The 14,313-nt window shown below is 39.3% G+C and overlaps 1 protein-coding gene across 1 annotated transcript in view; it reads left to right on the forward strand.

Moving 5' to 3' along the window:
- The window catches only part of A2ML1 (alpha-2-macroglobulin like 1), a 42,747-nt gene extending 32,634 nt beyond the window's left edge, over positions 1–10,113 (forward strand). Inside the window, 8 exon segments of the mRNA XM_027093116.1 lie at positions 468–682; positions 3,272–3,487; positions 3,870–3,997; positions 4,178–4,268; positions 4,575–4,643; positions 8,730–8,832; positions 9,266–9,311; positions 9,833–10,113. Of these exon segments, the coding sequence (XP_026948917.1) occupies positions 468–682; positions 3,272–3,487; positions 3,870–3,997; positions 4,178–4,268; positions 4,575–4,643; positions 8,730–8,832; positions 9,266–9,306 (863 nt within the window). The 3' untranslated portion in view covers positions 9,307–9,311; positions 9,833–10,113.
- The last annotated feature ends 4,200 nt before the right edge of the window (positions 10,114–14,313 follow it).

A 14,313-nucleotide genomic window follows, 5' to 3' on the forward strand; every position in this document is an offset into this window, starting at 1 on the left:
ATAAAATTTTGGATTAAGGAAAATAAATGCTGAAAATTAATAAAATTAAATAAAATTATTTATTAAAATTAATAAAATTTTGTAATTTTTTTGGCTTAATTTTGTAAGCCAAAAAAAAAAAAAAAAGACCCCAAACACATAAATTCTTAAAAGAAGTTTCTACTTACCTATCTCCATTAACATAAGAATTTATAAATTAACAAGGGAGGTTTTGATATTATTGCTGGATGCATTTATTGATGCTCCCAGCTTTACCCTGGGGAATTATGTGTGGGTGTACACACACACACACATCCTTGCATATGCATTGTGGCCAATAAATCAGAAGATTTGAGACATATTTTTTTCTAACTCACGATTAATTTTTGGTTGGTACTTTCTCTGATTTAAGGTGTAGCATTTACAAAGTGAATATAGGAAAGTCATTTCCTTCTAAGAGTTTCCTAATTATGTGTTTTCCTCCATAGGAAAGTCCTTTCACTGGAGCCACAAACCTCCTCCATCATCAGATGCCGGCCCTTGGTCTGAGCCTGAGGCTGTAGATGTGGAACTTACGGCATATGTATTGTTGGCCTGGCTTAGCAAAGCCAACGTGACTCAAGAGGAGATAAACAAGGCCGCTGGCATAGTGGCTTGGTTGATCAAGCAGCAAAATGCGTATGGAGGGTTCTCTTCCACTCAGGTAAGTAGCCTGCTCTCCTGCCACTTATCAGGTAGGATTAGATCCCATGTGGAGAGAGAGGAAAAACTATCGCCCTTGCCCTCTAGGTCCAGAGACTAATCATTCTATAGAAAGGGAGAAAATCATGTGAAAAATATATAGAAGGGTTCATAAAATTAGGTCATTTGAGCACATAAATAGTACTATATGCATTTAAGTCTCTTTCTTTGTAGAATATGAAACATCATGAGATCTATGTTCTACATGAAAAGAGGACATGTATTACATAGTCACAAATTAGAAAGCCAATTATGGGGTCTGTAAGCATAAAAGCAAGATTTTACGGGTATACCTCCTATTTCAGGTATTGGAAATCTGGTAAGATATAGTCTTTAAAAAGTTTACAATCTAGAAAGAAAGCTAAGAAAAGTTGTATATATTACATAGCAGGATCTGGTTACAGAACAAAGTTACAAAAGGTACAAAATATTGAATTTCAAGAGGGAGAGAGACCTCATATCAGCTTGAGGGATAAGAAAAGTCTTCACAGGGGAATGGCATTTGAGGGAGATCTAAAGGGACATGTAAAAATTTTAGGCAACTATTGAAAGGAAGGGGGAAGAGTCTGAGTAGAGACACCCATTTGCAAAACCGTAGAATGGCTGTTGGGAAAACTGGTTTAGCTGAAGCATAAAGGGACTTAGTTGAAAAGGTAGGGTAGCTGCATATTATGAAGGACCTTGCATGTCAGACTCAGTTTCTGCCTAATTCTGAGGAGCCATTAATTTTTTTAAACTTTGTTTCAGAAAGATTAATTTGTCCCTTGGATATGGGATGATTTAGAGGAGAGAGACACTGGATTTGAAGAGATCAGGAGACTATTTCATTTGTCTAGGTTAGGGGTAAAGAGAAATCGAATTGGTGGGGTGGCAGTAGGGAAAAAAGGAGGTGGAATTGTATGATAAATTCAAATAATGTCATAAAAGTCATCTTTGATGATCACAAAGAGAATAGCCATTAATTCATTTGTTCTGTAAATAGTATTAAATCCCTACTCTTTCCACGTCACTGATGATACAGAGGTAAACAAGAAAACACATTTTTTGTTCTCATAGCGATTATAGTATCACTTGTTGAAATTAGGGCCAGTTTCACTGAGGATGTAACATGTAAAGTAGACCTGGAAGAATGAACAGATTTTAATAGATGGAGTGTCTGGTGTAGATGTTAATAGATGATGTTAAGACCTTGCATATGGTAATGACTTAATTGGAATTTTAAAAAGTTATATGGTACTATGTTTCCTTATTTCAGGGAAATTCTTGGCCAAAGATCAGGAAGGATTTCCTTCTTCTTGCTGAGCCCTAAATAATTATATAATTTTAGAAAGCAGAGGATGGAATGTTTAGAATTCTCAGTGACAGATATATGCCAGAGTTGCTTTTCAATAAAATCCTTGGCTATTACAAGAAGTCACATATCACCCACTTTGGTTTTTAGGTGATGATGAGGTCCCATTCCTTGAATTGTCTCCACATGTCCAAGGAATAAAGCCCTCCTGGGCTCCAGGTCACAGAGCATAGACAAAAAGTTGTTTGTAGAGGGCCAAGCTGCACAGATATAACTTGTTCACAGCTTCCCCTGGGGTGATACCTGTCTTCCTATCTTTATATGACAGTGTGATGTCTAAATATGACTGTTCCTTTTTGTTTGGGATAGGGAGAAGTGGGGTTCCTTTATTCTGCAGTAGATATTTGACAAAGTTTTGAGCATACAGAAATTCTCATAACACAGAGTGAGATATGACAGTTTTGCAGAATATCTCATTCTTTTTTTCTTTCCTCCAGTTGTAATTTATATAAATCATGTTTTCAGAAAGGAAAGGCTCACACTTTTTACGTGATGCCATGCTCTCTTAGAAACAGTTTATCTGTCTTATTCCCAGATGAAGAAAAGATTGTCACATGTCATAATGGCTAAGAAGCTTTGTCCTTCAAGGAGGGGTTTTCCAAGGATCCCCTGATACCCTGTGCCACAGAAGATCATTATGCAATTAAATAACTTTGAAGAGCATGCAATTTTTAGGGTTATCAAGTTACTGCTGTTTCTTCCCCAAATAAGGAAATTGCAAAATATATATTGAACAGTGATCCACTCACTTCTTTTTTTTTTTTAGTTTTTTTTTTACCAATTAAAAAACAATTGGAGTATAGTTGCTTTACAATGTTGCATTAGTTTCTGCTGTACAGCAAAGTGAATCAGTTATACATATAGATATGTATACTCTTTTTTGGATTTCCTTCGATCCACTTCTAACAATAGCCAGTTCTGAAGCTAGGTTTCATTGCTGAATATAAATATATGAAATTAGCCTAACGACCCATGAATGTTCAAGAATGACTTGATGGTGATTTTCTATGCAGGTAAGATATTATGATTTCTATGTCAGCTTCCCCAGCATTGGTGAATGTGGTTCTTAGATACTTAGAGGAGGTATCATCCAAGCTAGCGAACAACAATCAGGTGTGTAGGTTACAGGGTTGTTGGAGGTTAGTTCCAATGGCCCACAAAACAGTAAGCATATGCCTGATGCCTGATTGTTTTCCTTAGGATACTGTAGTTGCTCTCCAAGCTCTTGCCAAGTATGCCACTATTGTCTATGCGCCGTCTGAGGAAGTCAACCTGGCTGTAAAATCCGCTCAGAATTTCCAGCACACTTTCAACGTTCAAGCTGCCAACCGGTTGGTGTTTCAGCAGGAGACTCTGCCCGATATCCCTGGAGTGTACACCTTGGAGGCCTCAGGCCGGGGCTGTGTCTTTGTGCAGGTAAGCAGGGCTCCAGGAGGACTAGTGTGCGTTGGGAAGGAGAGTCTGAGGGCATCTCTGCCTCTAGTAGAACCTTCTCTCATCTACCTTACTTGCAAGGAAAGTCGTTCGAACCGTACCCTCTTTTTATTTTTTATTTCTTTTTTATTGGAGTAAAGTTGCTTTACAATGTTGTGTTACTTTCTGCTGTACAGCAAAGTGAATCAGCCACATGTATACATCTATCCCCTCTTCTTTGGATTTCCATCCCATTTAGGTCATCACAGTGCACTGAGTAGTGTTTTCTGTGCTGTATAGTCGGTTCTCATTAGTTATCTATCAAACAGAACAAGCTTTAAAATCCTTCCCAACTCTGATCTGGTTATCTGTTTCCTCCAACTAGACGGTGCTGAGATATAATATTCTCCCTACTAAAAGTGTGGAGGCCTTTAGTCTTAGTGTGGACATAGGGAAAGCTCGGTGTGAGCAACATACTTCACCTCGATCCTTGGCTCTGGACATCCATACCAGGTGAGGACAGCGGAGGTGCGGTGGGGGGCACCTAGACCATGGAAGCTGAGCTGGAGAGAGAGAGAGAGAGAGAGAGAGAGAGAGTGTGTGTATGTGTATGTGTGTGTGGGGGGGCAGATGTACAGTGTGCCAAGAGGGAAGATAATGGACTCACACAGGTTTGCTTCTTTCTGCCCTCAGTTATGTGGGGAATCGCAGCTCTTCCAATATGGTTATTGTGGAAGTAAAGATGCTTTCCGGGTTCAGTCCAATGGAAGGCACCCATCAGTTAGTAAGTTGCTTCTGTTTTCTATCTCTGAGGGGGGGCTTATTATTATAGCTTTTAATTATCATTAAAAAGCTGGTGAAATGGGCATCATGGTTTATACATAGAACTCATGATTTTATTATCTAAATGGGCTACAAAGGTGCACCGGATATATGATATGGAACCTGTTACAGTCTTGGTTCCTTTTTCTTACCTTTTCCACAGTATATGTTGTTTCTGCAACCATGGCAGAGCTTTGGAAGATTACTCTAGGGGATAGGGAAGGCTCTGGCTCTCAGTCTCCTTTTTTTTTTCTCCTTTCTTATTCAGCTTCTCCAGCAACCACTGGTGAAGAAGGTTGAATCTGGAGCTGACACACTCAACATCTACTTGGAACAGGTAGGGATTAGGAACTGAACCAAAGAACTTGATCGCTTATGTGTCTTTTCAACTTCCCTTCTAATGTACATGTACTAGTGTCACATACACGAAGACGAGGAACCTGGGAGAGGGAGTTCACAACCACAAGATGTACCATAAAATACCCCCTTGCATCTCCAGGACAGTACTATCTAACAGATACAAAGTGGGAGCCATCTGTGTTATTTAAAAATTTCTAGCAGCCACATTAAAAGAATTAAAGAGAAACAGATAACATTAATTTAATTATATATTTTATTCAATTTTATATACCCAAAATGTTTTTTTATTTCACCATGTAATTAATATACAAAAGTGTGAATGAGGTATCTACCTTTCTTCTTTTTTCTTACTACATCTTTGAAATCCGGTATGTGTTTTACACCGACAGCACATCTCACTTCTGACTGGCCACCTTTCAAGGGCTTAATACCCACATGCAACATGACAGCTCTGGAGAATAACAGAGTGGTTAATAGCTGAGGCTCTGATGCCAGAGTGCTTGGGTTAAAATCCTGCTTCTAACATTGGCTGCAATTGTTGAATGATTGTTTCCTCATCTGTAGAATGAGGGTGGGTAGTGGTAAAAATAGTTACCTATCTCACAGAGTGGTTGAAAGAATTAAGTGATTTAAGACATGAAAAAATATTTGGAATTGTACCTGGTATGGAGTAAACCCTCAATAAACATTAGCAATTATTATTATTATTTTATAATGTAATGTTAATGTTAATTAATTTTCATTAGACATTGTATGTAACTTTTCATTTCAACCAAATAAGGAGTTCTCAAGGACTAGTAGTATTCTAAAAACTGTTACGATGCTTATTTCATCATACTCTATTTAGCAAGGAAGAAAGGTAGCATTATTATATAACTGACAGACAAGACTATCTCCAATTAAAATTTACTGTTGTTAGTAATGTTTTCTGCTCCCACACCAACTAATTCATCTAACTGTGGTTTTCTTATCTGCCAGGGGGTGGTTCTTTAGGGTAAGTCCTGTATAGTTTCTTTTGAGACAACTCTGGTTAGTGTATCAGGAAAACCCCTGAAATCATGATATTGTAGTTGTTTAAACATTTTGCAAAGTTTATGATGCTTTCATACACACCTTCTTTGAGTCTCACACGGCACCCCTCCTTCTATGTAAGGAGGCTGAGGCTGAATTGATAGAGTGAGTATGCTTGTCAAGTCATCCTGTTTGTCAGTGTCCAAGCTGGGAGTAGCATCTGGGGATTCTAATTTCCATGGCATCATTCCTGAGGCTGCAATGGCAGGCCGGTCAGTGTATCCAGCCAGCTTTGTCAGCTTCTAATCTGAGACATCAAGTCTAATGGTCTAAAAGCCAATCGTCATGATTATATCTGTGATTATTTCCTTTTTCTATGTATCTTCTCCCCTTTTCTCTTGATCAGCATCACCAGAAGACAATCTGATTCACATTTAACAAGTTATTCTTGGTTTTATTCCTCTTCTCTATTGTTTTTTGTTATTTGCTTGCTTGGTTTGGGGGGTCTGTTTCCTTAATTTCTTCATTATTTCTTTTCTTTATTTTGGGCTGAAGGGAAGGGGAAAGGACATTTTTTGCTATTCTTTGTCTAACTTCTTAAGTTGAATGCCGATTTGTTTATTTTTAGTCTTTCTTATTTTCTGATGAATATGAACTATAAATTTCCCTCTAAGTATACTCTGTCTTTGTCCCACAATTTTTGACAAGCATTGTTTTTATTACCATTTAGTTCTATATCTTAATTTTGGGGGAAATCCATGGGATATTTAAAGCCATCTTTTTGTTACTAATTTCTAATTGTATTGCATTATGGTCTGAGATCATGATAGTGAGCCTCTGAAATGCATAGAAGTTTCTTTTGTGACCTAATATATGGTCCTTTTTGGAAATGTTCATTGTGTGCTCCAAAAGAATGTCCACTCCCTTTTTCTTGATCTAGATCTAGATCTGAAAGTCCAAGACGATTACTTCTGTTGTTCATGTCTTTGTTATCTCTGCTTATTTTCCTGCTCAATCTATCAGTTTTGGAAAAGGGCTTGTTAAAATTTCTAATTACAATTATTGATTTGTCCTTTACCCATTTATCTATGCAATTCTGTCAGTTGTTTCTTGATATATTTTTCAACTATATAATTAGGTATGTATATGTTATGAACATATCTTTTTCAGTTTTCCTTTTATTAGTATACACTGTGCTTCTTTTACACTAATTATATATGTGTGTGTGTGTGTGTGTGTGTGTGTGTATGTGTATATATATATATATATGTGTATGTATATATATACGTACACAAGCAACTTTTTTTTTTTTGCCTTAGATTCTATCTGGTCAGATATTAAGGCTGCTATCCCAGCTTTCTTTTGGTTTATATTAGTCATTTACTTTAAATCTTTATGGTAACTAAATGACCAACGAGAACAGTGGTTCCAAAGATTTTATTCCAGGACCCCTCTCTACTCTTAAATGACCTCAAAGAGCTTGTGGTGATGTGGGTTACATCTATTGACATTTAACTTATTAGAAATTAAAACTGAGAAAAATATTAAAATATTTATTGTCACTTAAAAACAACAAAAATAAACTCACTGCATTTTAATATAACATTTTGTGAAAAATGTATTTCCCAAAACAAACAAAATGAGAATAGCAGATTGTTTTATGTTTTTGCTTTAATATTTAGCTTAATCAAAGAGAGTAAAATTTTCCCACCTGCTTCTGCAGTCAATCTGTTGCAATATCACACATCAGGTAGCCCCCTTATACTAGTACAGTGAAAGAGAATGAGAATGAAAAAGGCAAATAATGTCTTAGTATTATTCCAAAAAGAATTCTGATCTCACAGGCTGCCAGATACAGTCTTAAGGATCCCTGAGAGTTCCTGGACCATGCTTTTAGAAGCACTATACCTAAAGAAATCTCTTTGGAAATATCTTCCAATTAGGTGTTTCTAACTTCCTATCTAAATTTACAACATAGGGACTTCCCTGGCGGTCCAGTGGTTAGGACTCCACTGCTCCACTGCAGGGGTCACAGGTTTGATCCCTGGTTGGGAAACTAAGATCCTGCAAGCCACACTGTGCAGCAAAAATAAAATAAAAGTAAATAAATACATAAATTTACAGCATAAATCTTATTTTCTTTTTATATTAGATTAATCTATGCAGTTATTTTGAACTCTCCATTTATTCATTTATTCAACAAATATTTATTGAGCCACCAATATATGCCAGATACTCTTCGACATGATAGAGATGCAGCAGTAAAAACAGTAGACATGACCCCTGCCCTCATGGATTTGATATTCTAATGGAGAGACAAGCAATATGCAAATTTTAAAAGTACATATATATGTGCACACACACACACATATTCAGGAATAATTTTAGTAGTAATCAGTACTACACAGGAGTGTGGTGGGGGTAGGCCAGGATGTGATTGTTTTAAAGGAACAATCAGGGGACTTCCCTGGCGGCCCAGTGGTTAAGACTCTGCCTTCCAATGCAGGGGGTGCGGGTTCCATCCCTGGTCGGGGGAGCTAAGATCCAACATGCCGCGGCCAAAAAACCAAAACAGAAATAAACCCAGAAGCAATATTGTAACAAATTCAATAAAGACTTTAAAACTGGTCCACGTCAAAAAAATCTTAAAAACATAAATAGATAAAGTAAGGTGGTCAGGAAAGGCCTCTCTGAGGAGACGTCATTTGATCAGAGACCTGAATGAAGAGAGAAAGGCGATCGGGAGCATACAGGTGTTGGAGTGAAGTGGAAGCCTCCGTTCCTTTGGCCACTTCATTTAATTCAGTGGAGGAGCCACGGGTTAGAGTAGACCAAGAACAGACCCATTTTGCAGAAGGACCAGGAAGCGGTAAGATGCTAAGAAGAAAAAGCCAGGAAGCCAGCAGGAGGCAATATTAGGAGTGGCATAGAGCAGAGGTAGAAGGGCTTCAGAAAATCTGTGTGATGACAGCAAGAGCCTTTTAACCTCCACCTGACAGAGATGTTATTTTCACTTTTGTTTTAATGTGATGTTTGTCTGTCTTCCCCACAGCTTAGTAAGAAGTCTCAGACCTATACCTTCTCCATCAGCCAAAGCCTGTTGGTCACCAACCTCAAACCAGCAACTATCAAAGTCTATGACTACTACCTACCAGGTGATGGCCAAGATTTATCTGCATCTTGCAACATACTGCTACTTCATTCTTCATGATATCTTCCCTAATTTTACAGATACTCCTTTCCAAGCCAAGTGCACATAATTACATTATCTGATCTCCTAAAGCATTTTAATTCAATTATATGCCACTTAAAAAAGTCTTCTGCACTAGACATATTTTATACAACGTGGTCCATAGACTGAAAGAACGATGTTCTCTAAAGACTAACTATTCTTAATATTTTTGCTGCAATGACTAATTTACTACAAGTGTGCAAATATTAGTCATTGGAAACTTGCTGTAATTCTGAATGTGCTCATAACCTGTAGAAATCTTTTGAAGAGGGTTAAAGCAGTAACTTTTATGTAGTATTTTCTCTCTGAATGTATTAGGCCTGCAATATAATAATATATGTCATTTAATTTTACAGATGAACAGGCAACAATTCAATATTCTGATCCCTGTGAATGAGGTAAGCCCAGAAGAAAGAAGGCTGGGCTTTTGGGGTAGGGTGGCAGTATTCAGAAGTTAAGGAGACGTTCTTCTGAGTTAAGGGTATTATCTTTTGGAAGCGTATTTTTGATAAAGTGGACTTTCCTTTTTTGTCCTGAACTCTTTTATTAAAAAAAAACTGAGGTATAGTTGTTGTACAATATGTCCTAAACTCTTGAAGAGAGAATAATCATTTCCATAGTTCACATCAGAAAAAGTTAATAGTGGCATTTGTGTGAGGGGTTCTATGTGATTTTTAAAAACAGTATTTTCTTTTTTTAGCTGAAAATTTTCCTAATTATTACATTATATATCTTTTTATATAAAAATACTAAGACAAAAGTAAAGATTACCTGATTCTACTTCCCTTAGATAACACTCAAATAATCCCATCGTGTGTTTTGTGAGTTTTTTTTTTTCTAGTCAGGAAAAAACTCCTCTATAATTGTGAAGACTTTCTGTGTATCATGATGTCTTCTGTCTTTGTTTTTTCCCTCCAGGTTAGAAGATGGAAAGAGACTAAACGAATTCTCCACGACATTACTGGACAGCATTCTTCCGTCTCTTAAAGCAGAACCCGTTCAATCAAACAATTTGGTTTCTCTTGTTAAAAAACAAAATGCAGGACTTCCCCGGCAGTCCAGTGGGTAAGACTCCGTGCTTCCACTGCAGGGTGTGTGTGTTCAATCCCTGGTCAGGAAACTAAGATCCCACATGCTACGTGGTATGGCCAAAAAATTAAAAAAAAAAAAAAAGCAACCAAATAAAATTGAAGATTGAATGGGCTCTATTAGGTGACTTATGAATTGAGCAGCATTTCATCTAGCAACCAGAAGGGTGCTCCAAGGGGTTGTACAAAATTGAAGGTTTTTATATAAAGAAGGGTAGGGCAAAGGAGCTATTAGCAAAAGAAAAGAAAGAATTTTTTTTAGGCCACGACATCTTTTTTGGGGGAATGAGCGGGAGGGAATGGCAAGGATTTTACGGCATAGATTGCCTCTTCTTCCTCTGGGGGATGGAGAAGGCCCACGTGGCAGATGACCTTGTTGGTGCTGACTGGAAAACTCCAGACTAGTTGATTAAGATTACATTCCTGGGGAAGGTGGAAATGGCAGTCAGGTCAGGTATTAAATCTAGGTTTGGTATCAGGGGCTTTAGCACAAGTGACACCATTTTGGGCCTGTGGTTTTTCTCTTTAACACTCTGATTGACTAGTGAGTGGGTAACAGATGGGTAGGCCTGAACCTCAGCTACTTTCTACGACTTCACAGATGCACAGGTGCCAGAATACAGGGCTGAGGAGGATGGGCTAGGAATCATCACACAAAGGAGGAATTATATGGGAAAGCTCCTTGGGGTAGGGGTCATTGATATAACCATTCTGTTGGGCCATTTAGGAGACTCTCCAGAGAGGAGATGGTGGTAGAGGGTGCTCCAGGGAAGATAAAAATGTCTTCCTGGAGGTTAAATCTAAGGGAAGATGTAATTTAGGTCTTTGGGAATAGACTAAAAAGATTTTTTTCTTTTCTTTGAAAAGAAAATCTGTGTGCTCGACTCTGTGCATATTTCTGTGGTTACCAAAGGTTCTGTTTAAAGATATGGTTATTCTTTAACAAAAACTCACAATTTGGCTTCTTCCTTAAACCTTTTGACCCAGACTTTGCAAAGAATCTGAGTCAAGTATTCAGAGAGAGGTCCAAAGAGAATCCTAATTAAGGGACTGTGTTCAGCCAGTCTGTCACTTTGGGGCAAGCAGTGATTGATAACAAGAAAAGTGGCTGGCCACAATTCCCTATCATCTCTGCTTTTCTCTGGCCTGATTCCCCCCAGCCTTTTCCCACTTGGGATACTTATCATGGTGTAAACTCTTCCTTGGGGCAATGTTTTCGTTTTGGAAACAAGTTTGGAGGCAATGGGAGGGGGGTTGGGGAGCGAATAGTGATATTTAAACAGAGCCGATTCTCTAGGTAATTACACCCTTTTACCTTGGAAGTCCACACACTGATCAGAAACTCTGACCAAAAGGGTCAGGGAAAAGTAAGTCCATGATGTAGGTATTTCCCTAAACCCAAGGCCATGCTTGCATAAACTATTTGTTCCTTACCTCCTCCACCCTAGACTTTGCCCTGCTCCTCTTAGGAGTTCCCAAAGTGAGAGAAGATGGGAAACATACCCAAAGGAGGTCATCCCTAAGCCTGCCTTACCCTTCAGTATGATGGGAAGAGAACAGAGAACTCTAGAGAAAAGAGAGCAGTCATGAATGCTCCTCCCACACAGTGAAAGCCCCACCCCTCTGTTCTTTTGGGTCTGTAGCTCCTGCCAAAACTTCCCATTTTTTTGCAATGGAAGGAGGTGGTGGTCCTCAAGATTTAAGAAGTTATATCTGGCCAAAAAAACATATCAGATGATTACAAAAACTATTCTTGTGTCTCTGGGGTTGAAGGAATATCTTCTGATTTAATATTATCAACTACACTGAAAAAAGGAATGTTCATGAGAAAATTTACATTCTTCAACTTACTGAAATATAAACGTTTGTGCATATTTGAGAAGCAAGGTGATTTTAAGGTTTAAGTAGTGTTTAGTATTAAAACGCCTAAAGCCCGTGCTCCGCAGCAAGAGAAGCCACCGCAGTGAGAAGGCTGCGCACCACAACGAAGAGTAGCCCCCGCTCGCCGCAACTAGAGAAAGCCCGCGCACAGCAACGAAGACCCAATGCAGCCAAAAATAAATAAATAAATTTATTTAAAAAAAAGAGTAAGGTTTCTATCTTCAAGGAGCTCACAGACTATTGGAGTGAGAAAAAGAAAACAAATCGACAGTCATGTTGTAGTGAGACAAAAAATAATGATAGAAAAAAGTACATAAAGCTATGGGAGTACATAGCAGAGGCACCTTCCCAGACTGAGGCGATGGGGTGATCAGGAAAGGCTTCTCCATGTTGGTCCCTGAGCTGGATGAGCGGCAACCAGAAAACAAGGGAGCAAGTTTGGGCAGAGTGAGCTACGTGCGAAAGGCAAGCAGTGGAAGAAGGCTGGTATTTCCCCAGAGTAGTTCAATGTACTCCTGGATGATGTGTGTGTGTGTGTGTGTGTGTGTGTGTGTGTGCGCGTCTCTGTATGTGTGTGTGTGTGTGTGTGTCTGTGAGTAAGTAGAGAGAAGTTAGGTCACGAATTGCTTTTTAGAAAGATTATTCTAGCGACTTCCCTGGTGGTCCCATGGTTAAGACTCTGCACTCCCAATGCGGGGGGCCCAGGCTCGATCCCTGGTCACGGAACTAGATTCCGCATGCTGCAATTAAATGATCCTGTGTGCCGCAACTAAGACCCTGCACAGCCAGATAAATAAATAAATAAATATATTTAAAAAAAAAGAAAAAGAAAGAAAGATCATTCTAGCAACAGAGTGAAGAATGGGGTAGAGAAGAGTAAAGCTGAAGTCCTGAAGTGCAGGAGGCACTGCAACAGTCTAAGTAAGAGCTGGTGGACCGGCAGTGGGGGCGAAGAGGAGGGGGCATGTTCAGAATTACTCACTGAGGAGATAGCCTCAGGAAGACACAGTGATATCAAAGACAAAATGCACCAGATAATTAAGCAGATGGTTTTATTCAGGCTGTTGCAATAGAGAACATGTTCATTAATGAAGAGCATCTCATGGAAAGGAAAAGGGATCTGAGGTTTTACAGAGGTTGGAAAACTTAAGGAGTCATGACTGGATCTTACTGGAGTCATGAGCAAGGGCGGACATGAGTCTTTTCATGGAATATGCAAGAGCAGTGCGATCCTTTACAGTTAGCTGTTTTCCCTGCCACAAAAGGTATGGGGCTTTGGAAAACAAAAGGATGGAGGGACTTCCTAACCAGCCTATTTTCCAGGAGCACAGGGCTCAGATAAAGCTCACTCCTGTCAATGACTGATTGGATGTAAAACAAGAGAGTCAGGGAAGAGTCTGGGAAACTGTCAGGATTCTAAACTGTGGGCTGTAGACTGTAAGAGAGGAAAATCTTTTCCTCTACCTACTTAGATTCAGTGACTGGGGCCTGAGAGTTAAGTTGGCAAAAGACATTAACAGGAGAAAAGGCTTATTTCCTATGCACATCACTGCTTCACAGGAAAAAAGGGAAAACCCAAAGAAGCAGTCAAGCCTAATTTGAGAGAAGTGGCAAAACAAAGGAGGAGGGGTTTGGGCTTCTAGGGGTTGTCAATTGTGGGAAGGTAAATATATGGGCAAAAGGAATAGGAGATGAAGGTTATTTTAAGATTTGTTTAGGCAGATACAAGTCATTGCCACTTTCTATCTCCTGTGATATGCTGTTCTCCTCCTGGTGTGGGAGAGGGGAGGAGAGGCAGCTCTGAAAGGGAAATTTATGCCCTGCTTTTAGGCAGAATGAGGGAGGGCAGAGAGTTCCTCCTGAATCTGCAGCTTCTTAATTGCCTTCAGCTCAAAACAATCCTTATGCCAAAGTGGCTTATTTTGGGGTGGCATGTTCTGCATCTCGTCAACTATGTGGGTGGTTCCATCCATTCAGGCAGAGATATAGAAGGACGGAAAATTGTGTGTTCAGTGTCATACATTGAGTTCGAGGATTTGTGAGGCCCGTGGGATATAAAGGCTTAAGTCAGTAACTGAAGAAAAAGACTGGATTAGCCAGGGAACTGAAAAGAGAAGGGGAGAGAAGGAAAGGGAGTGTCAACATTTAACTGACAGAGGAAGAGAAAAGAATTCAGAACCCAGGATTCGCCAACATTTCTTCTCTTAACAATAATTGAGGGGACTTCCCTGGGGGCACAGTCGTTAAGAATCTGCCTGCCAATGCAGGGGACATGGGTTCGAGCCGTGGTCCGGGAAGATCCCACATGCTGCGGAGCAACTAAGCCCGTGCGCCACAACTACTGAGCCTGCACTCTAGAGCCCACACGTCTAGAGTCCGTGCTCCACAACAAGAGAAGCCACCGCAATGAGAAGCCCACGCATCGCAACGAAGAG

The sequence above is a fragment of the Aethalodelphis obliquidens genome, unplaced genomic scaffold, assembly GCF_003676395.1.
Source record: "Aethalodelphis obliquidens isolate GAN/ISIS:26980383/991018 unplaced genomic scaffold, ASM367639v1 scaffold83, whole genome shotgun sequence".
NCBI lineage: Eukaryota > Metazoa > Chordata > Mammalia > Artiodactyla > Delphinidae > Aethalodelphis > Aethalodelphis obliquidens.